Source organism: Hyperolius riggenbachi, chromosome 1 (genome assembly GCF_040937935.1).
Source record: "Hyperolius riggenbachi isolate aHypRig1 chromosome 1, aHypRig1.pri, whole genome shotgun sequence".
Classification (NCBI taxonomy): domain Eukaryota; kingdom Metazoa; phylum Chordata; class Amphibia; order Anura; family Hyperoliidae; genus Hyperolius; species Hyperolius riggenbachi.
Window position 1 is genome coordinate 515,588,326 of NC_090646.1, and position 22,978 is coordinate 515,611,303.

General features: G+C 43.7%; 1 protein-coding gene across 12 annotated transcripts in view; it reads right to left on the reverse strand.

Annotated features, from left to right (window-relative positions):
* PITPNM2 (phosphatidylinositol transfer protein membrane associated 2) overlaps positions 1-22,978 on the reverse strand; it is a 437,162-nt gene that overhangs the window by 141,309 nt on the left and 272,875 nt on the right. For all 12 annotated transcript variants that reach the window (XM_068244437.1, XM_068244424.1, XM_068244447.1 and 9 more), the window contains 2 exons: positions 18,781-19,110; positions 1,053-1,148 (listed from right to left, as the gene is read on the reverse strand). In XM_068244437.1, the coding sequence (XP_068100538.1) occupies positions 1,053-1,148; positions 18,781-19,110 (426 nt within the window). The remainder of the gene's footprint in view (positions 1-1,052; positions 1,149-18,780; positions 19,111-22,978) is intronic.

The following is a 22,978-nucleotide window of genomic DNA, read 5'->3' on the forward strand; positions in this document are numbered from 1 at the left end:
TTTTTTAGAGTCAGAAGAATTTAGAGATTAAGTGGGAGAAGGGTGGGTTGGTTCTAGTTTAATTATTAGGGGAACTCTAAGAGGTTTGGCTCTGATCGAGGTAATGATTTTTTGAGAATGAGTTTAGATGGAGGAAAGGGGAGGTGGGGAGTGGAGGATTTTTCTTTTTTTCGTGGATTTTTATATTTCTTCCTTTTTATTTTTTTGCGTATGTTAAAAATGTGACTAAACAAGAAGGAAAAGCACCATCCTAAGAATCACATTTAGTATATAAGAGGGAATGTGCTAATTGGGTAATGTTACACATTGTACACATAAAGGAGAAAAGTACCCAATATACAGCACCAGACCACTCAATTACATTTCAATTGAAAAATCTTTATTTGATGAAACCTACCATAATAAAAATCACCACATGGTGATAGCAGCGGTATCCATAAATATGTTAATAAATAATGGTCAAACCAGTCAATAAGATTGTCCTAATACTCCAATAATGATATACAAATATAACACATAGGTGAATCACCATGAATAATAATAATCAATATAGGTCCTATATAAGATACATATAATAACAGATGGAATATACTCTGAATATATTGTTTACATCTACAGCTCTCATACTACATGGAAGTGGTAAGATTGTGCAATCAAGACTATGTGATGTATTTCCAACTTTATATAAAGTTTTCTAGAAGGGGCAGCCTCAATAGTAAAAGTTTCATTCACAACAATGCAGAAATGGCATCCCACCGACACTGCATCTTAACTGCATTTGGTAGTAGTGTTAACACAAGATTTACATGAATGTCAGAGGGATGATGCAGAAGTAGGAAGAAAAGCTGTAGCAAATGATGAACAAATGGCGTGCTCAAGAGCTTGAAGGCCTATGTGAATGAAACTTAAACTTAAATGAAACTTAAATGAAACTTAAATGAATCTGTGAAAGTGAAAAAGCATAATGCACATTTTAAATTGCTATAATCTTTCCATAAAAAATAAGAATAAGTGTTCTATATACTGATTAAAAACAAAGTCACAGCACTTACCATGAGCATCAAAAAACTCATCATCTGAGCTCTCGTCTGAGTCCCTGGCAATGCTCTGCATTCTCCACTCTGATATGCTGTGCCGAGATGGACTGGCTGTCAGAGACAGACATCAGAGATCAAACTGATTATTTATTACAATTATTTTCACTTACATAGAGATGTAAATTCAAACATTGTTATAAAACTCCTAAAGCCACATACACTTTTAATGATCATTACTCAAGCATTAGGGTCGCCCCGTGATCAGCAGTGGGGCAGGTCTACACATGCTAGATTCTTGGCCAAGATGACACTGAATGACTGTGTCAGCTGAAGATCATTTAGACTTAGAGCGTGTATAAGGCTTAAAAACTAATTGTTCTGTGCCATATTTGTATTCTACAGTTTAACCACCTGCTGTGCTATAGTGCCATACCACTTAGCAATCATATCAGTCTGATTCCTCCCAGTGTCTCTGATTTCTGTAGCTAGCCTAATGGTGCCCATACATGGTACAATTTTTCGATCAGATAATTTAGTTCGATTATTCCTTTAGATCGAATATAAAGATTTCTTTCAAGATGTCCGATCGGATTTTTATTGAAAAAACTGGATAATCGTTAGTTTTTCTTGATCAATTTTTTTTTCCAACTTTTACTCAATTCAATCGGTTTGGTTGAATAATCAGGAAAATCGAACATTTTTATTGTACCATATATGGGCACCATAAGGCTATAGGTACACCGGCTATGTTAACTGCTTGAAAATCAAGAGATTTTCAACTTCCATGTTACAGAGAAACCATAACTAGGGATTCAACTTAATACCTAACGGTAGCCAATACCCTCTTTTACATGAGAAATCTTTTACTTTTCTCAAACAGATCATCAGGGGGCTCTGTATGGCTATTATTGTGTTGAAGCCCCTCCCACAGTGTTATGTCAGGACCACGGTCCTGACATCACACTGTGGGAGCCTTGTTGCATTGTGGGAAATATCAGCTGTTTCCAACATGCCAAAAAAGCTGCATCTCCTTCCACAGTTGAGATCAGTGGCGCACGGAAGGGGGTGTTCCGGATGTCTGGAACACCCCCCAGCACCGAGACTGGAAGTGGGGCTGCCGCATGGCCCGGCCGGCTGGGGAGAGAAGAGAGAAAAAAAATGATGGCGGCGCCAATAAGGGATGCGGGAGCCGGCTTTATTCCTCGCTCCCTCCCTCCCTCTGAATTCCCCTCACCTGCGGTGAATGTGTGCCCGGCTCCCCCATGAGTGTGTGCGCAGCGGAGCGGTAGGTCCTCTTACCGCAGATCAGGCGCACCGGCAACTAGTCTCTATGCTTCCTGTGACGTCATGGTAAACAGGAAGCAGGAGACTCCAGTTGCCGATGCGCCTGATCTGCGGTAAGAGGACCTACCGCTCCACTGCGCACACACTCATGGGGGAGCCGGGCACACATTGATCGCAGGTGAGGGGAATTCAGAGGGAGGGAGGGAGCGAGGAATAAAGCCGGCTCCCGCATCCCTTATTGGCGCGGCTGGCGCCTCCATCATTTTATTCTCTCTTCTCTCCCCAGGGCAATCTTCTCCCCACACAGGGGCACCTTCCTCCACCTATCTATTCTATACTGGGGGACATTTACCTATCTAACTTATACTGGGGGGCATATACCTATATAATCTATACTGGGGGCATATACCTATCTAATCTATACTGGGGGGCATATACCTATCTAACCTATACTGGGGGGCATATACCTATCTAATCTATACTGGGGGGCATATACCTATCTAACCTATACTGGGGGGCATATACCTATCTAACCTATACTGGGGGACATATACCTATCTAATCTATGCTGGAGGACATATACCTATCTAATCTATACTGGGGACATATACCTATCTAATCTATACTGGGGGGCATATACCTATCTAACCTATACTGGGGGGCATATACCTATCTAACCTATACTGGGGGGCATATACCTATCTAATCTATACTGGGGGGCATATACCTATCTAACCTATACTGGGGGGCATATACCTATCTAACCTATACTGGGGGACATATACCTATCTAATCTATGCTGGAGGACATATACTTATCTAATCTATACTGGGGGCATATACCTATCTAACCTATACTGTGGGGCATATACCTATCTAACCTATACTGGGGGGGCATATACCTATCTAATCTATACTGGGGGGCATATACCTATCTAATCTATACTGGGGGGCATATACCTATCTAATCTATACTGGGGGGCATATACCTATCTAACCTACACTGGGGGGCATATACCTATCTAATCTATGCTGGAGGACATATACCTATCTAATCTATACTGGGGACATATACCTATCTAATCTATACTGGGGGGCATATACCTATCTAACCTATACTGGGGGGCATATACCTATCTAACCTATACTGGGGGGCATATACCTATCTAATCTATACTGGGGGGCATATACCTATCTAACCTATACTGGGGGCATATACCTATCTAACCTATACTGGGGGGCATATACCTATCTAATTTATACTGGGCATATACCTATCTAATCTATACTGGGGGGGCATATACCTATCTAATCTATACTGGGGGGCATATACCTATCTAATCTATACTGGGGGGCATATACCTATCTAACCTATACTGGGGGGCATATACCTATCTAACCTATACTGGGGGGCATATACCTATCTAATTTATACTGGGCATATACCTATCTAATCTATACTGGGGGGCATATACCTATCTTATCTATACTGGGGGGCATATACCTGTCTAATCTATACTGGGGGGCATATACCTATCTAACCTATACTGGGGGACATATACCTATCTAATCTATACTGGGGGGCATATACCTATCTAACCTATACTGGGCATATACCTATCTAATCTAGATAGGTATATGCCCCCCAGTATAGATTAGATAGGTATATGCCCCCCAGTATAGATAAGATAGGTATATGCCCAGTATAGATTAGATAGGTATATGCCCAGTATAGATTACATAGGTATATGCCCCTCAGTATAATCTATATTGGGCATATAACCATCTAATCTATATTGGGGGACATATACCTATCTAATCTATACTGGGGGGCATATACCTATCTAATCTATACTGGCGGGGCATAAACCTATCTAATCTATACTGGGCATCTACTTATCTAATCTATACTGGGGGCATATACCTATCTAACCTATACTGGGGGCAACTATATGGGCTACCTATACTGGGGGGGGGACCTATAGCTGGCTACCTATACTGCGGGCACCTATACCTGTCTAAACGTTGGGGGCGCATTTTACGCCCTAACCCTGGGTGCAATTTAGCCTAGAAACTGCTAGTATTTGGCTCCACCCACACCATGTTTTGGCCATGCCCACACGCCGCTTTCCGGAATCCCCCCCTTGGAAATCCTGGATTTGCCCCTGACCTGCCAGCAGTAAAAATGTCACCATGTGATAAATGTCAGAATGTAAATCAAGGAGGAAAGATTTTACTATGGGCAAATATTGATTAAGTCATTTATAAATATTTATTGCAAAAATTAAGCACTTTTTTCATTATGTTATTTTCAGTGGAGTTCCTCTTTAAATAAATGCCTACGTGGAATTAAATATCTTGGTCTCAAATAGTCAATCTTGCTGTGTAGCCCCAGTTTAGGAGACTGAAAAAATAATCTCATAAATCCTATGAGTGCCAGACTAAACAGGCAGGCTTTTATTTTGGATTTAAACACCATATGGTTTGGGGAAGTCTCAGGAAATTTTGAGGCAGACTTTGGGGTTGACCAAGGAGTTAGATCCTGTTGATCTTAGGTTGTAGGAAGTGTGATGCAGGTGCAGCAAATCCTTCAGGTACCCAAGGCCCAAACTGTGTAGAGGTGTGAATGTTAGTAGCCAATTTTAAAAAAAGATTTTCCATTCTACAGGTAGCCAGTACAGTGAACAAAGATTTGTTGTTATAGCGTCTTGTATTAATTGCAGGGAGTACATGTATTCTTTGGTTGAAGGGAGAAGCCAAGAGACAGCTCTCCCTGTGCTAGGTAACCTAGAGGAATATAATATTTATTCCGCTACGGATTACCTAATTTATTCCTTTGACAGAGTTTCTCGGAGTCCAGCTATAGCCAGCGGCAAAATTACGGAACATATGTACTCTTTTCTGATTGCACCACTATAGCTGCAATTAACATTATGGTCTATAGCGGAACCCAAATCTGGCGTGGAGCGGGCGCCTAAATGAGCTGCCTCAACTGCAGGTGTTGCAGGTCTGTACATAAAAAGACAGGCGTAGAGGTCAATGCAACAGTCCAACCATGATGTGATAAAGGTGTGAACTGGGATTGAAAGATCTGGTGGTATGAAGTGCTTAATATTTGACATTTTCCTTACAGCAGGGCTTCCCAACCCCTTCCTCAAGTACCACCAACAGTGCATGTTTTGCAGAAAACCACAAACATGCACAGGTGAGGTAATTAGTGTCTCAGCAGAGCTGATAACTACCTCTCTTGAGGACAGGGTTGAAAAGCCCTGCCTTACAGGACATCCGAGGTGAAAATAAACAAAGGAGATAAACAATCATGTATAACCTTCTAAAAATAACTTTTTAATATTCTCAATGACACATTCATTAAAGTATGCCAGAGCTAAAATCTATTGACCCTTTTTATCTCTTTTCTGCTCTCAGATCACAGCCTCGGGTACACCTTAAAGGGAACCTAGACTGAGAAGGATGTGGATTTTTCCTTTCAAAATAATACCAGTTGCCTGACTCTCCTGCTGATCCTGTGTCTCTAATACTTTTAGGCTGCATTTCCACTTGTGCGGTGGGAATTGTCGCAGGAAAAATTCGCATGCGGATGCGAATTTCGCATGCGGGTATATGCAAATTTTCATGCGAATTCGCATGGATGACAATATATGCGAATTTAACCATGGCAGTGCTGGTGTGATTTTTCCATTGTTTCTATCAAAATTCGCATACCCAAACCGCATGCGAATTTCCTATTAAATACATTGTATGCGATTCGCATAGCGGTATGCAGTATGCGAATTCTGATGGCTTTGCCATGCAATTTTTTTCTGCACAGAAAAATGCAAAGGAATCCTGACAAGTGGAAACAGTCCCATTCACTTGTATTGCTATGCGAATTCGCATGTGAAAAATGCATGCGAATTCGCCATAGTGGAAATGGGCCCTTAGCCACAGCCCCTCAACAAGCATGCAGATCAGGTGCTCTAACTGAAGTCAGATTGGATTGGCTGCATGCTTGTTTCAGGAAGTTGATTCAGCCACTACTACTTCCAAAGAGATCAGCAGGACTGCCAGGCAACTGGTATTATCTAAAAGGAAACATCCATATCCCTCTCAGTTAAGGTTCCCTTTAAAGAGAAACCGTGACCAACAATTGAACTCCATTCCAATCAGTAGCTGATACCCCCTTTTACATGAGAAATCTATTCCTTTTCACAAACGGATCATCAGGGGGTGCTGTATGGCCGATATTGTGGTGAAACCCCTCCCACAAGAAACGCTGAGGACCATGGTTCTCCTGGCAGTTTCCTGTCTGTGAACCTTGTTGCATTCTGTGAAATAGCCATTTACAGCTGTTTTCAACTGGCATAACAGCAAGCAGCAGCTATATCACCTGCCAGCAGTAAAATGTCACCATGTGATAAATGTCAGAATGTAAATCAGGGAGAGGAAAGATTTTACTATGGGCAAACACTGACTAAATCATTTATACATAATTATTGTAAGAATGAAGCACTTCTTTTATTACATTATTTTCACAGGCGTTCCTCTTTAAGTGAAAAAAAAAAAAAAAGTATTTCACAGCAGCCAAGATTTGATTCCTATAGTCCAGGCATGGGAAAACTCGGCCCTCCAGCTGTTACGGAACTACAAGTCCAACAATGCATTTGCCTTTATGAGTCATGACTGTGGCTGTCAGACTCCTGCAATGCATTGTGGGACTTGTAGCTCCTTAACAGCTGGAGGGCCAAGTTTGCCCATGCCTGCTATAGTCTGATTTCCAATCAGTAGACTCAAACTGGGTACAATTACATTTTAGCAAGTTTCTATACACTACTCCTCCCAGAGTTTTAAGAATACAATTGTGAACTTTTGCACACTTGTTCGGCCCATAACTATGCAAGTTGCTTGTGCTTTGTTAAGCAATCCTACCCTCCGTGCCCCTGGGGCAGCCCCCCGAAGACCCCATTTTTCCCATAGACTTTCATTGGAAACTTTTGCCACTCATACAGCTTTGAAGTTAGACCCACAAAACTTGCGTCACTTAGTCATGGGGTGAAGCTGAAAAATTCTGTCACATTTTGGGCACCCATAAAAGTGGGCGGAGATACAAGCAACCAATCAGACTTTCCCTATTGACTTCAATGAGAAAATGTAAACAGCTGTAATTTTCACAGTATTAACCACTTAACCACTTGCTGACCGCCCACTGTATATTGGGGGCGGCAAAGTGGCATGCCCAGGACCACGTAACGCAGATTGCGTCGGGTCCTGGGTCTCTTCCGGGCCGGGGATCGCGCGCAGTGATGCTCGCGCAACCGCCGGCAATAGGCTCCGCCCACCCACGACGACAACCCGCCGGCCATTCGGAAGTGCTGGCGGGTTGTTAACCCCACGATCGCCGCAAACAAAGTGTATAATACACTTCGTAATGTATACAAAGTGTATTATACAGGCTGCCTCCTGCCCTGGTGGTCCCAGTGTCCTAGGGACCACCAGGGCAGGCTGCAGCCACCCTAGTCTGCACCAAACACACTGATCCTGCCCCCCCCTTCCCTCTGATCGCCCACAGCACCCCTCAGACCCCCCCCCCCCCCTGCCCACCCCCCAGACCACTGTTTGCACCCAATCACTCCCCTAATCACCAATCAATCACTCCCTGTCACTATCTGTCAACGCTATTTTTTTTATTTTAGGTCCTAACTGCCCCCCTGGGGACTCCTGATCACCCCCCCCCCACCCCTCAGATACTCCCCAGACCCCCCCCCCCCGTGTACTGTATGCATTTATCCCCCCTGTAATAACCCACTGATCACCTGTCAATCACCCCCTGTCACTGCCACCCATCAATCAGCCCCTAACCTGCCCCTTGCGGGCAATCTGATCACCCACCCACACCATCAGATCACCAGCAAACCCGCCGTCAGATCACCTCCCAGGTGCATTGTTTACATCTGTTCTCTCCTCTAAACACCCACTAATTACCCATCAATCACCCACTATCACCACCTGTCACTGCTACCCATCAGATCAGACCCCTATCTGCCCCTAAGGCACCCAATCACCCGCCCACGCCCTCAGAACGCCCTCAGACCCCAGCCCTGATCACCTTGCCAGTGTTGCATCTATTCCCCCCTTTAATCACACCTTGAGACACCCATCAATCACCTCCTGTCACCACCTGTCACCCCCTAGCACACCTACTCAATAGATCAGGCCCTAATTTGCCCATGTGTGGGCTCATGATCACTCGGCCAAACCCTCAGATCCCCCTCAGACTCCCTTCCGATCACCTCCCCAGTGCATTGATTGCATCTATTTTCCCCTCTAATCACCCCCTAAGACACCCATCAATCACTTCCTGTCACCCCCCTAGCACTCCTATCCATCAGATCAGGCCCAATACAACCTGTCATCTAAGAGGCCACCCTGCTTATGGCCCCCTCATAGACCACGTCATCAAAATTTGCAGATGCTTATACCCCTGAACAGTCATTTTGAGGCATTTGGTTTCCAGACTACTCCTCACGGTTGGAAAAAGTTTCCATTTTTGCTAACTTGTGACAAAAAAAAAATGAAATCTGCCACAGACTCACCATGCCCCTCTCTGAATACCTTGAAGTGTCTACTTTCCAAAATGGGGTCATTTGTGGGGTGTTTACTGTCCTGGCATTTTGGGGGGTGCTAAATTGTAAGCACCCCTGTAAAGCCTAAAGGTGCTCATTGGACTTTGGGCCCCTTAGCGCAGTTAGGATGCAAAAAAGTGCCACACATGTGGTATCGCCATACTCAGGAGAAGTAGTATAATGTGTTTTGTGGTGTATTTGTACACATACCCATGCTGGGTGGGAGAAATATCTCTGTAAATAGACAATTGTGTGTAAAAAAAAATCAAAAAAATGTCATTTACAGAGATATTTCTCCCACCCAGCATGGGTATATGTAAAAATACACCACAAAACACATTATACTACTTCTCCTGAGTAAGATGGTACCACATGTGTGGCACTTTTTTGCACCCTAACTGTGCTAAGGGGCCCAAAGTCCAATGAGCACCTTTAGGCTTTACAGGGGTGCTTACAATTTAGCACCCCCCAAAATGCCAGGACAGTAAACACCCTACAAATGACCCCATTTTGGAAAGTAGACACTTCAAGGTATTCAGAGAGGGGCATGGTGAGTCCGTGGCAGATTTAATTTTTTTTTGTCACAAGTTAGCAGAAATGGAAACTTTCTTTTTTTTTTTTTTTGTCTGAAAGTGTCATTTTCCGCTAACTTGTGACAAAAAAATAAAATCTTCTATGAACTCACCATGCCTCTTAGTGAATACTTTTGGATGTCTTCTTTCCAAAATGGGGTCATTTGGGGGGTATTTATACTATCCTGGAATTTTAGCGCCTCATGAAACATGACAGGTGGTCAGAAAAGTTGGAGATGCTTCAAAATGGGAAAATTCACTTTTTGCACCATAGTTTGTAAACGCTATAACTTTTACCCAAACCAATAAATATACACTGAATGTTTTTTTTTATCATACACATGTAGCACAATAAAGTTGGACAAAAATGTATACAGAAATTTTACTATGACAAATGTTATCACAGAAAGTTAAAAAAAAAACATTTTTCAATCAAATAGCACCAAAAAAAAGCTGCATTAGTGACAAGAAAAGGAGGTAAAATTCATTTAGGTGGTAGGTTGTATGACCGAGTAACAAACCGTTAAAGCTGCAGTGGTCTGAATGGAAAAAAAGGCTCCGGTCCTGAAAGAAGAACTCCAGTGAAAATAATGGAATAAAAAAGTGCTTCATTTTTACAATAATTATGTATAAATGATTTAGTCAGTGTTTGCCCATTGTAAAATCTTTCCTCTCCCCGATTTACATTCTGACATTTATTACATGGTGACATTTTTACTGTGGGCAGGTTATGTAGCTGCTGCTAGCTGTTTTGGCTGTTAGAGACAGCTGTAAACAGCTAATTCCTGTCTGAACATTGTTACATTGTGGCAGTTTGTCCAGAATACCGCGGTACTCAGAGCTTCTTGTGGGAGTGGTTTCAGCACAAAATCAGTCATACAGCGCCCCCTGATGGTCTGTTTGTGAAAAGCAATATATTTCTCATGTAAAAGGGGGTATCAGCTACTGATTGGGATAAAGTTCAATTCTTGGTTGGAGTTTCTCTTTAAGGGGTTTTAGGACTGCAGTCCTTAAAGGGACACTTAAGTAAAAAAAAAATGAGTTTTACTCACCTGGGGCTTCCAATAGCCCCCGCAGCTGTCCGTTGCCCTCGCCGTCTCCCTCCGATCCTCCTGGCCCCGCCGGCAGCCACTTCCTGTTTCGGTGACAGGAGCTGACAGGCTGGGGACGCGAGTGATTCTTAGCGTTCCTGGCCACAATAGCGCCATCTATGCTGCTATAGCATATATCATATACCATATAGCAGCATAGAGGGTGCTAATGTGTCTGGGAACGCAAGAATCACTCGCGTCCCCAGCCTGTCAGCTCCTGTCACCGAAACAGGAAGTTGCTGCCGGCGGGGCCAGGAGGATCGGAGGGAGACGGCAAGGGCACCGGAGAGCTGCAGGGGGCTATTGGAAGCCCTAGGTGAGTAAAACTATTTTTTTTTGTTTGACTTAAGTGTCCCTTTAAGTGGTTAAGGACTGCAGTATTAAAACCCCTTAAGGACCAGACACACTTTTTCCATTCAGACCACTGCAGCTTTAACGGTTTATTGCTCAGTTATACAACTTACTATCTAAATGAATTTTACCTCCTTTTCTTGTCACTAATACAGCTTTCTTTTGGTGCTATTTGATTGCTGCTGTGATTTTTAGTTTTTATTATATTCATCAAAAAAGACATGAATTTTGTAAAAAAAATGATTTTTTAACTTTCTGTGCTGACATTTTTCAAATAAAGTAAAATTTCTATATACATTTTTGTCCAAATTTAGTGTGCTACATGTCTTTGATCAATAAATAGAATTTATTGGATTTTTTTTTTGATTGGGTAAAAGTTATAGCGTTTACAAACTATGGTGCAAAAAGTGAATTTCCCCAGTTTGAAGCATCTCTGACTTTTCTGAACACCTGTCATGTTTCATGAGGTGCTAGAATTCCAGGATAGTATAAATACCCCCCAAATTACCCCATTTTGGAAAGAATACATCCCAAAGTATTCACTAAGAGGCATGGTGAGTCCATAGAAGATTTTATTTTTTGTCACAAGTTAGCGGAAAATGACACTTTGTGACAAAACTAAAAAAAAAAGTTTCCATTTCTGCTAACTTGTGACATCAAGATGGGTATGGGATATGATGGGTAGCAGTGACAGGTAGTGACAGGGGGTGATTGATGGGTGATCAGTGGGTGATTAGAGGCGAGAACAGATGTAAACAATGCACTTGGGAGGTGATCTGACGGCGGGTCTGCGGGTGATCTGAGGGTGTGGGCGGGTGATCAGGTGCCCGCAAGGGGCAGGTTAGGGTCTGATCTGATGGGTGGCAGTGACAGGTGGTGACAGGGGGTGATTGACAGGTGATCAGTGGGTGATTACAGGGGAGAATAGATGTATACAGTACACAGGGGGGGTCTGGGGAGGATCTGAGGGTGTGGGGGGTTATCAGGAGCCCCCAAGGGGCAGTTTAGGACCTAATCTAAAATACAGATAGTGACAGGGGTGATTGATGGGTGATTGGGTGCAAACAGTGGTCTGAGGGGGGTGATCGGGGGGGGGGGGGGGGGGTCTGAGGGGTGCTGTCGGCGATCAGGGGGACAGGATCACACTTTGTATATATTACAAAGTGTATTATACACTTTTGCAGGGGAGATCGGGCTGTTTACAACCCTTCGGCGCTGCTAAATGGCAGGCGAGTTGACGTTGCCGGGGGGCGGAGCCTAATGTTATCAGATGCGATCCCCGGCTAATTAGTCCCCCAGGTGCCGCCGGCATTCGGCATTACGCGGTCCTGGGGGTGCCACTTTGCCGCCGCCTATTGGCAGTGAGCGGTCGGCAAGTGGTTAAAGCCAGAGTTCCCAAACTTGGCACAGTGAGTCACTGGGTGACTGGGGTTAAAATTTTACAAGGTGGGCGGAGCCAAATACAGCCAATTAGACACAAAGCCAACATCATGTGGTTTCTTCAGAAACGATCATCTAGTTTTACCTTTGCTCCTTGTATTATTCAGTATCACAATGCTGTTAACTGTAATGCGTTAGTTTAGGTTTGCTTTTGGTAGCAAATTTTGCAGCATTTTCCAGACCAATTTTTGACACTTTTGAAGCGTTTCTTTTTTATTTTAATTCTTGCAATTTGTACAGCAATTGCGATTTCCTTTTATTTTTATTGGTTCTGGGTAGCAAAATTGCAGCACAATCACTTTGTATGAGCAGTTGAATAGAGATTTTGCAGAGATCCTAGGGTAGACTTTATATTGGAGTGCAATCGCTCCAACAATGCTGCTGGATCTGAGATTTGGAGAAATCACAATCACTCCTGTGGAATCACAGGACTGAGAATTAAGCTGCCCATTAACACTACAAGATTTTCATTAGATACGATCTTTCAACATGATTTTTACGATTGGAAGGTAATTATCGATTGTCCCCATAAATGGGTCGATTAGGGCATTTTCTTTCTCCCAATTCCATTGTAAAATTCCAACATTCGGATCCATTACATTTTGCGATCCAATCAACCACGTTTTATATTGATTTTTATCACACACTTTGCAGTTTTCTGTACAATTCAATCGTAAAAATTGCATCAGAAGATTACACGTGATAAAAAAATTGTACTGTTAATGGGTACCTTGAGATATGGTAGGGAGAGTAACCGGTTACTGTGGTAGTGGTGATCCTCTGAGGGATAGTTAGTGACATGACTGTGGACTCTATAAAGCACTACAGACTATGTCAGAGCTATATAAATAAATAATACTAATACACTCCCCAGCAGTAATCTGGTTAACACAGGACTGTCCTAGCGATTTGCATAAGCCTCATGCTGCTATGTTCCTGCATTTGCAGAGTTTATTCTTCTGGAGGAAAGCGGCAGGGAGCGACCAATGTGCTCTACTTCTCCACTCATGCATATCAATTCTGAATCATAATTCACCTTTCCAATGCAGCCTGTACAATACAGGTCATGAGCAGCTGGATTAGACTCTACAAGGAGGATTTTCAATGGAAGCTAAATTAGTTTTGCTCTGAATGGTTTTGCATTTATGTATCCCCTGAAATGTTAACGACGGTCCAATTGATATATGATGACTGGGTTGTTTACACTGTTTAATTTCACTTGGGAGATTTAATTACTGATTGAAGCAACACGTAGACTGCTTCGTTTGTGCAACTGGCAGCAGTGTGAAAATGCAAGTACATCACAGGGAAAAGAGATTAGTGCTAATAGCTTCATCCATATATGAAAACTGAGCAGAAAAGCAAATGAACAAGTCAATATTTCGTACGCTCTATTCGTCATGAAAAGAATAAGCATGGACCATAGTCCATACACTAAGTAGATATAAGGGGGAATCTGGTTAACCATATTGAAAAGCACAATATAGTGGTGATGAGCAAAACAAACAGTGAGAATAACATTTGGCTGAACTCACATATGCCATACATAGACAAACGTGTACAGGAATAAAGGGAACCTAAAGCACAACTCTAGACATACCATCTGTTATCTTTTCTGAGTCCAACAAACGTTTACACATTACTAGGAAACCATTTATCCCTGGAGGTGGGCATTTCATTTATTTGTACTTAAAATATCTTATGCTGGGTACACAAGATACGTTTTTTTCGCTCGATTATCCGCTTGATTCTCTTATCTTCCACTCGTTTTTCTTCTCTTTTTCCATTCACTTCTATGATAAATCGAACGGTAAATCGATCGAGAGTAATATCGGACATGACGGAATTTATCAATCGAAAGCATCTATCGAGCGGAAAAACGTAACGTGTGTACCTAGCATTGCAGTGAACAACAGGTGAAGATGAACCGATGAGATAAACAATTATATTTATCCTCCTATTCCTAAAAAATACTTTTTTTTTTTAAGTATCCCAGGGTTTTCTTTTATATTTAAACATTTACAAAGTAGGTTGAATTTTTACTGTCTCTAATCAGTGGCAGCCTATTAAATGACCCAGAGTTAGAAAATGGTCAATAGTTCATGTTTTTTTTTTATCTCTCCCTGCCCTCAGAAGTTGTACTCTGCCAGGAAAACATTTATAATGTAATCTCAGTGAAGTTTACTACCGTATATTACCAACAAGACAGACACTTCCATGGCTAGAATTTAACTTTTTCAGGCAGCAAAATAAAACAAGTAAAACAGCCTGGTTCTTAATATGTTTTGTACTGTATATACACATTTATCTCATATCACATTTTGCCTTGGGTACATTTTAAGGTGGCCACATACGTTTAAAATTGTCAATGTGGCCAACAGAACAATCTCTCTGTGATCTGAATCTGAGAGGAATCAAATCCCCCCATACACTATACACAGATTTCCAATAGATTCACCATGAAATCAATTGAAAATCTATCAAACTGCCACGTTACACTGTTCGATACAGTACAATGCTATTGGCTGTCAACAGTAGCGGCCCGGGTGTCGGGCGCCCCAGGGGGTGTCATCAGGCCTCCCACAGAGGCCTGTGCAGGACAGGAGGGGGAAGCAGCACGGAAAGGAGGGGTGGCGGGGAAAGCGGCGGGGAGGGGGGCCGGACCCCCCACCTCCCTCACCTGGGTCCCCTCCTTCTGGCGCTTCCCCCTCCTAATTGGCAGCAGCGGGCAGCAGCGGGCAAGAGGACTTACTCACCTCCTTCCTGCGTTCCAGGCGATGGCAAATAGCGTCATCGTCACGTGACGCTGGTCTCCGCCTTCTCCACCGCTCACTGTGCTTCCTGATTGGCGGAAGCACAGTGAGCAACAGAGAAGTCGGAGACCAGCGTCGCGTGAGGATGACGCTATGCGCCGCCGCTATCGCCAGGAGCAGGTGAGTGAGTCTTCTTCGCCACTCCTGCCCGCTGCTGCTAATTAGGAGGGGGAAGCGCCAGAAGGAGGGGACCCAGGTGAGGGAGGTGGGGGGTCCGGCCCCCCTCCCCGCCACCCCTCCTTCCAGGCTTTCCTCACACTGGGGGCAACTAAACTAGCTATACTGGGGGCAATTATACTAGCTATTCTGGGGGCAATTATACTAGCTATTCTGGGGGCAGCTATACTAGCTATTCTGGGGGCAGCTATACTAGCTATTCTGGGGGCAACTGTACTGGCTATACTGGGGGCAACTAAACTAGCTATACTGGGGGCAACTAAACTAGCTATACTGGGGGGCAGCTATACTGGGGGCAGCTATACTAGCTATACTGGGGGCAACTAAACTAGCTATACTGGGGGCAGCTATACTGGGGGGCAGCTATACTGGGGGCAGCTATACTGGGGGCAGCTATACTAGCTATACTGGGGGCAACTAAACTAGCTATACTGGGGGCAGCTATACTGGGTGCAGCTATACTAGCTATACTGGGGGCAGCTATACTAGCTATACTGGGGGCAGCTATACTAGCTATACTGGGGGCAGCTATACTAGCTATACTGGGGGCAGCTATACTAGCTATACTGGGGGCAGCTATACTGGGGGGCAGCTATACTAGCTATACTGGGGGCAGCTATACTGGGGGCAGCTATACTAGCTATACTGGTGGCAGCTATACTGGGGGTACCTATACTAGCTATACTGGGGGCAGCTATACTAGCTATACTGGGGGCAGCTATACTGGGGGCAGATATACTAGCTATACTGTGGGCAGCTATACTGCCGACATGATTGCATGTATTTTCTGGGCAAATCTGCCGACATGATTGCATGTATTTTCTGGGCAAATCTGCCGACATGATTGAACGTATTCTCTGGGCTAATCTGCAGACATGATTGCATGTATTTTCTGGGCAAATCTGCCGACATGATTGAACGTATTCTCTGAGCAAATCTGCACACATTACGTGTATTTTCTTCAGAAAACCTGCACAATTATGTGAATTTTCTGGGGAAAGGGTCACCAAAACTTGGGTCCACTGTCTTTGCATTGCACTTTTAAAGGGAACCCGAGGTGAGAATAATATTGAGGCTGCCATATTTATCTCCTTTTAAGCAATACCAGTTGCCTGGCTGCCGTGCTGGTCCTCTGCCTCTAATTCTTTCAACCACAGACCCTGAACAAGCATGCTTGTTTCTGGTGTGATTCAGTTCACTACTGCAGCCAAATAGATCAGCAGGGCAACTAGTATTGTTTAAAAGGAAATAAATATGGCAGCCTCCATATCACTCTCACCCGGGTTCACGGCAAATTACAGTTAGCTCCGCCCTCATCCGGTCATGGCCACGCCCATTTTTTTTTGCCATGGCGCCACCCATTTTTTTTGCCCCTTTACTTTTTTTTTTTTGGGGGGGGGGGGGGGGTGTCTTATAATACCCAGCACCGGGTGTCAAATGCCCTAGGTACGCCACTGGCTGTCAATCTACCACTGCACTTATGTCACGTCTAATCGACTGATCGACTGACATTTACCTCCAGGACTATTCATAATTTCAACTGATTTTTTCAAAACTACGTTCGAAGCAGCTTCTTGTGTGATGGAAGTGATCTAAGATCAATGCATGTCGGGCATAAAATCAAAAATCAATTATTTAGTTTTATCTGGTAAACAAGTAATAGGTATGCTAACCAGGCAATCCTAAAGTTAAAATCACTATTAATTTTCTTGTTGATAAATGATCATTCCGCAGTTTACCTGACTCTTTTTTGGTACACACAACATTTGATATGCAAAAAGGAAGTTGCAGGGCATGCTGGGTTGTCCCTATTTTGCTTCTCTACTTCCCCTCAGACTTAACTATTGCAGCCTGATTGGCTGAAGCCTCTTTCCATCCTGTTTTCCCCTCCCACACCTCTGTTCCTCTCTGATTGGCCAATATTTCTCATGCTGAGACAATGCACTTTGTATAGTGAAGGGCGGGCAAATCAGGCAGAGGAGAGTATCCCTTACTGTGATAAGTAAGAAATGTCATCTGCATTGGCTTCAAAATAGCCACACATAAAATTGGAAATGCTAAGAAGGATTTTCTCTTTTTTTTACTGTAGAAAAATCACTAAAATCTAAATGTGGGCAGTGCAATACATATGTTATGTAAGTAGAGCAAGTATTTATCTACTTATAAATGTGTTTGTTTTTTTCTGAGATAGTATAGCTGACAGCTCCTCTTTAAAGTGAGGCTCTGATCAATTATTCAATATACTTGCATTACTGATTTTAGGCTGGTTTAACAGTGGGACGTTACAGGCGCACGTTAGAGCAGCCTGTAACGCAGCCCACCGCACAGTAATGAAAAATCAATGGGGCTGTTCACAGTGCGGACGTTGCGTTACATTGTAACGCTGCAAGACAACGTACTGCATGCAGTACTTTGGACGCGGCTGAGCCGCGTTAGACTGCTTGCACATGCTCAGTAATGTTGGGGAGGAGCGGAGAGCGGCCAGGCACATGGCTAATTAATATGCACTGCACGTTATGACGTGCAGTGTTTACTTCCTGGAGCAGCCGCTCTGTGCGGCGATTGGCCGGCGGGACCACGTGATGCCGCATGCGCACAAGAGTGCGCATCATGGCATCACTGACGCCAGAGTGAGCTGCACAACGCGGCTCACTCTGATGTCCAGATCCAGCACCACCAGGCGTTGAGTTAGGGGGACGCTATGCGACCTTAACGCCCCCTCTAACGCAACGTCCTGGTGTGAAATTAGCCTTAGCACAGTTTAATGCTGGATACACACGATGCGTTTTTTCGGTCACTTTTCCGTCATCTTTTCTTATCTATTTCCATTCACTTCTATGAGAAATTGATCAGAAAAATGATCGAAAAGAATATTGGACATGTCAGAAATTATCTATCGAACCATCTATCTAACACAAAATTGTATGGTGTGTACCTAGCATTAAAATACTGCCATGTGACTTCCATTGTTTACTTCTCCATACTAAAGGCGCTCACTAATGATACAACCTTGATTGTACAATCTTACCAAGTATATGCAATAGAAGGGCACATACTTTGCATGGATATTTTAGGTAGTCCCTCATTTTGCATAAAAGTAGAAAGGTTGTTTCATTAGTATGTGCTGAAGTGCTGATAACGTCTACACAAAGATGTTAAGCAGTACAGAGAGAGTAGGGATGTGGAAACTAGAAGCAATAAAAACATTTTAGATTCCGAATGTGGCACCAATACACATTTTAGCAAATTGACTATCGTTATAAGCAAAGACTATAAGTTGATCATGCAGCTGACATGCCACTATTATAAAATTAAGCTAAAGCAAGTATATTACTGATCATAGCACATTTTAGGCATATTAATAACATTTTTAAAATAAAAAAATCATATTGTTACCTCCTCTTTTTGAAGATTTTGATGATCTAGATGATGTAGACCACTGCTTGGTGAGGCCTCTCCCTTGCAATGACTCAGTAATGCCACTTTGTTCATCTCCGGTTTCTATGGAGGTGATGGCCTTGGTCTCTGCGTCCTTCTCACTAGGAGATTCTTTGGCTCCATGCTGTTCCGCTTCATTTTCGCTTAAGCTAAACTGTGCCATTTTCTGTGCCAGCATCAGTTGTGCTTCCTTCTCCAGCTGCCTTATGTCCTCTATGGTTAGGCCATACCACTCATCTTGCCAACACCAAGCTTGCCTATGTGCTCTGACCATAACTTTCCGGAGACCTAGCAGACAAACATGGGGCAAATAAAGATAACACAATATTAAAAACAGTGCAAACCCAAACATTTAATGCAAAGTGATTTCTCTGTGTAAATACAATGAAATTGCATGTACAAACAGAAAAGGATATACTGTTCAACCAAAACATAAAAAGACATGACTATTATTGTTTAGGTCTACCTCATTCCACCAAAACCACTGATTCATAGAGGAACAGACTTGTCAAAATCTCTGCAAGTGTCTTGTGTTACCCAGCAATAACATAGTGGCACCAAAACAATTAAGGGCCCATGCACACTATGGGGTGTATTCAGGAAAGAACAGTAAAGTTTGTATGCGCAGAGCGTACACAGCAATTTTACTGGTACTCCGGACAGTAAGATAGTGTGCGTTGTGCAAATAGCAATATGCTGCCCCAACACAACAACATCTTACTGTTGGGGCTCCCTGCGCACTGCAACTTTAGGATTCTTTCCTGAATACATCCCAATGTGGGTTATAACGCATGCATTTACAAGACATCATGCTTGTGTTTTAACATGTGCATTAGGATATATCTACAGATACTTTTAATATAGTGTGTTCAGCATGTGAAAAAATGCACACAGTGGTATAGAAATTACTCTGTGCATTATAATGCACGCAGTGTGAACAGACAAGCATGTTATAACACAGACTGGATAGAAGCCTAACGTCTGTCTATACAGTCAAGGAATAGGAAAGTCAAATGAAAAGTAACTGGCTATATTTTCTGCTAATCACAGCTAAATTCCATTGTTCTGACTGCTCCCTGCCTTTGCAACGTAAATACTACACATGCGTAGATGTCTTACTAGAATCTGTATTCAGAGAAGCTGGGATTTGTAGTGTTTGCATGTTATTTCTATATCTGTTGTTGATATTATGCCTATGTCATTGCTATCTGCTTGCCACTGGCATTATTTGCATATCAATGATCTGTGCCTGTTTATATTATTTGCTTACCATTGCTCATCTGCCTATTGCTAGTATTATCTGCATATGCGTTGGAATCATGTGTATACTGTTGCTATCAGCAGGTCTTTGGAATTTGACTAAATATACCATTTACTTTTACCAAATAATGTTTGGCTAGTAAGTTTCTACCTACCATGTATGTAGTCAGCGCAATTTTTGGTTAACAACTTTACAGAAACACACCTGAAAGTGATCTAGTGTCCTTCAACATATTTCCCAGCTTTCCAGGATCCTGTATTGTAGTACATTCCCAGAAAACCCCAAATCTCTATATGCTTTCTAGTGCCCGAAATCATAATCTACATCTTACCTTTGAAAAAAGGATGAAATAACCAGATTAATTGCTTACACAACCTGTGCCAATGCACAAGGGGAAGTGCAGATGGGAAATAATATCTGGGTCAACACAAAGGTTCTACCCCTACAAAGATGGTTCAAAAATCCAGGACTGAAAATGCTGGGATAGGGAAAAGGGCATAAAGGCATAATATCCCTAACCCTTTGATTTATGAATGTTGTCTGAATGATTTCTGAATGTTGTGTTGATTTCTGATCTTGCCTAAAACAAATGTTCCCAAATGGAGCAACTTAAAGAGGAACTATAACCAGGGACTGAACTTCAACCCAATCAGTAGTGGATACTCCTTTTCCCGATAAGAAATCTTTACCTTTTATCGAACAGATCATCAGTAGGGATGATCAATGAGATGCAAATTGTTCTGAAATGATGCAAATTGTTATGTAAATGTATGCAGTTTGAAAATGGACCAATCAATTTAAACCCAGGTTTAAACTGATTAGTCAATTTCCAAGCTGCATACATTTGCACACAAAAAAAAAAATCTGCATTGATCTGCATCAACTCGGAACAATTTGCATATCTGTGATCATCCCTAGTCAACAGGGATGTCTGTATTGCTAGTATATTGTGGTGAAACCCCTCCCACAGTGTAATGTCAGGCCCTAGGTCCTGACTAGAGTTGGGCCGAACGGTTCGCCTGCGAACGGTTCCACGCGAACTTCGGTGGTTCGCATTCGCGTCCCGCAGGCGAACCTTTGCGGAAGTTCAGTTCGCCCCATAATGCACATGGAGGGTCAACTTTGACCCTCTACATCACAGTCAGCAGGCCCAGTGTAGCCAATTAGGCTACACTAGCCCCTGGAGCCCCACCCCCCCTTATATAAGGCAGGCAGCGGCGGCCATTACGGTCACTCGTGTGCTGCCTGCGTTAGTGAGAGTAGGGCGAGCTGCTGCAGACTGTCTCTCAGGGAAAGATTAGTTAGGCTTAACTTGTTCCTGTCTGGCTGCATACCTGTTCTGTGAACCCACCACTGCATACCTGTGCTGTGAACCCACCACTGCATACCTGTGCTGTGAACCCACCACTGCATACCTGTGCTGTGAACCCACCACTGCATACCTGTGCTGTGAACCCACCACTGCATACCTGTTCAGTGAACCCACCACTGCATACCTGTGCTGTGAACCCACCACTGCATACCTGTTCAGTGAACCTGCCACTGCATACCTGTTCTGTTCAGTGGACCCGCCACTGTATACCTGTTCATTGAACCCACCACTGCATACCTGTGCTGTGAACCCACCACTGCATACCTGTTCTGTGAACCCACCACTGCATACCTGTGCTGTGAACCCACCACTGCATACCTGTTCAGTGAACCTGCCACTGCATACCTGTTCTGTTCAGTGGACCCGCCACTGTATACCTGTTCATTGAACCCACCACTGCATACCTCTGCTGTGAACCCACCACTGCATACCTGTTCTGTGAACCCACCACTGCATACCTGTTCAGTGAACCTGCCACTGCATACCTGTTCTGTTCAGTGGACCCGCCACTGTATACCTGTTCATTGAACCCACCACTGCATACCTGTGCTGTGAACCCACCACTGCATACCTGTTCTGTGAACCCACCACTGCATACCTGTGCTGTGAACCCACCACTGCATACCTGTTCAGTGAACCTGCCACTGCATACCTGTTCTGTTCAGTGGACCCGCCACTGTATACCTGTTCATTGAACCCACCACTGCATACCTGTGCTGTGAACCCACCACTGCATACCTGTTCTGTGAACCCACCACTGCATACCTGTTCAGTGAACCTGCCACTGCATACCTGTTCTGTTCAGTGGACCCGCCACTGTATACCTGTTCATTGAACCCACCACTGCATACCTGTGCTGTGAACCCACCACTGCATACCTGTTCTGTGAACCCACCACTGCATACCTGTGCTGTGAACCCACCACTGCATACCTGTTCAGTGAACCTGCCACTGCATACCTGTTCTGTTCAGTGGACCCGCCACTGTATACCTGTTCATTGAACCCACCACTGCATACCTGTGCTGTGAACCCACCACTGCATACCTGTTCAGTGAACCCGCCACTGCATACCTGTTCTGTTCAGTGGACCCGCCACTGTATACCTGTTCAGTGAACCCGCCACTGCATACCTGTTCTGTTCAGTGGACCCGCCACTGTATACCTGTTCAGTGAACCCGCCACTGCATACCTGTTCTGTTCAGTGGACCCGCCACTGTATACCTGTTCAGTGAACCCGCCACTGCATACCTGTTCTGTTCAGTGGACCCGCCACTGTATACCTGTTCAGTGAACCCGCCACTGCATACCTGTTGTGTTCAGTGAACCTGCCACTGCATACCTGTTCTGTGAACCCGCCACTGTATACCTGTTCTGTTTAGTGAACCCGCCACTGCATACCTGTTCTGTTCAGTGGACCCGCCACTGTATACCTGTTCAGTGAACCCGCCACTGCAAACCTGTTGTGTTCAGTGAACTTGCCACTGCATACCTGTTCTGTGAACCCGCCACTGTATACCTGTTC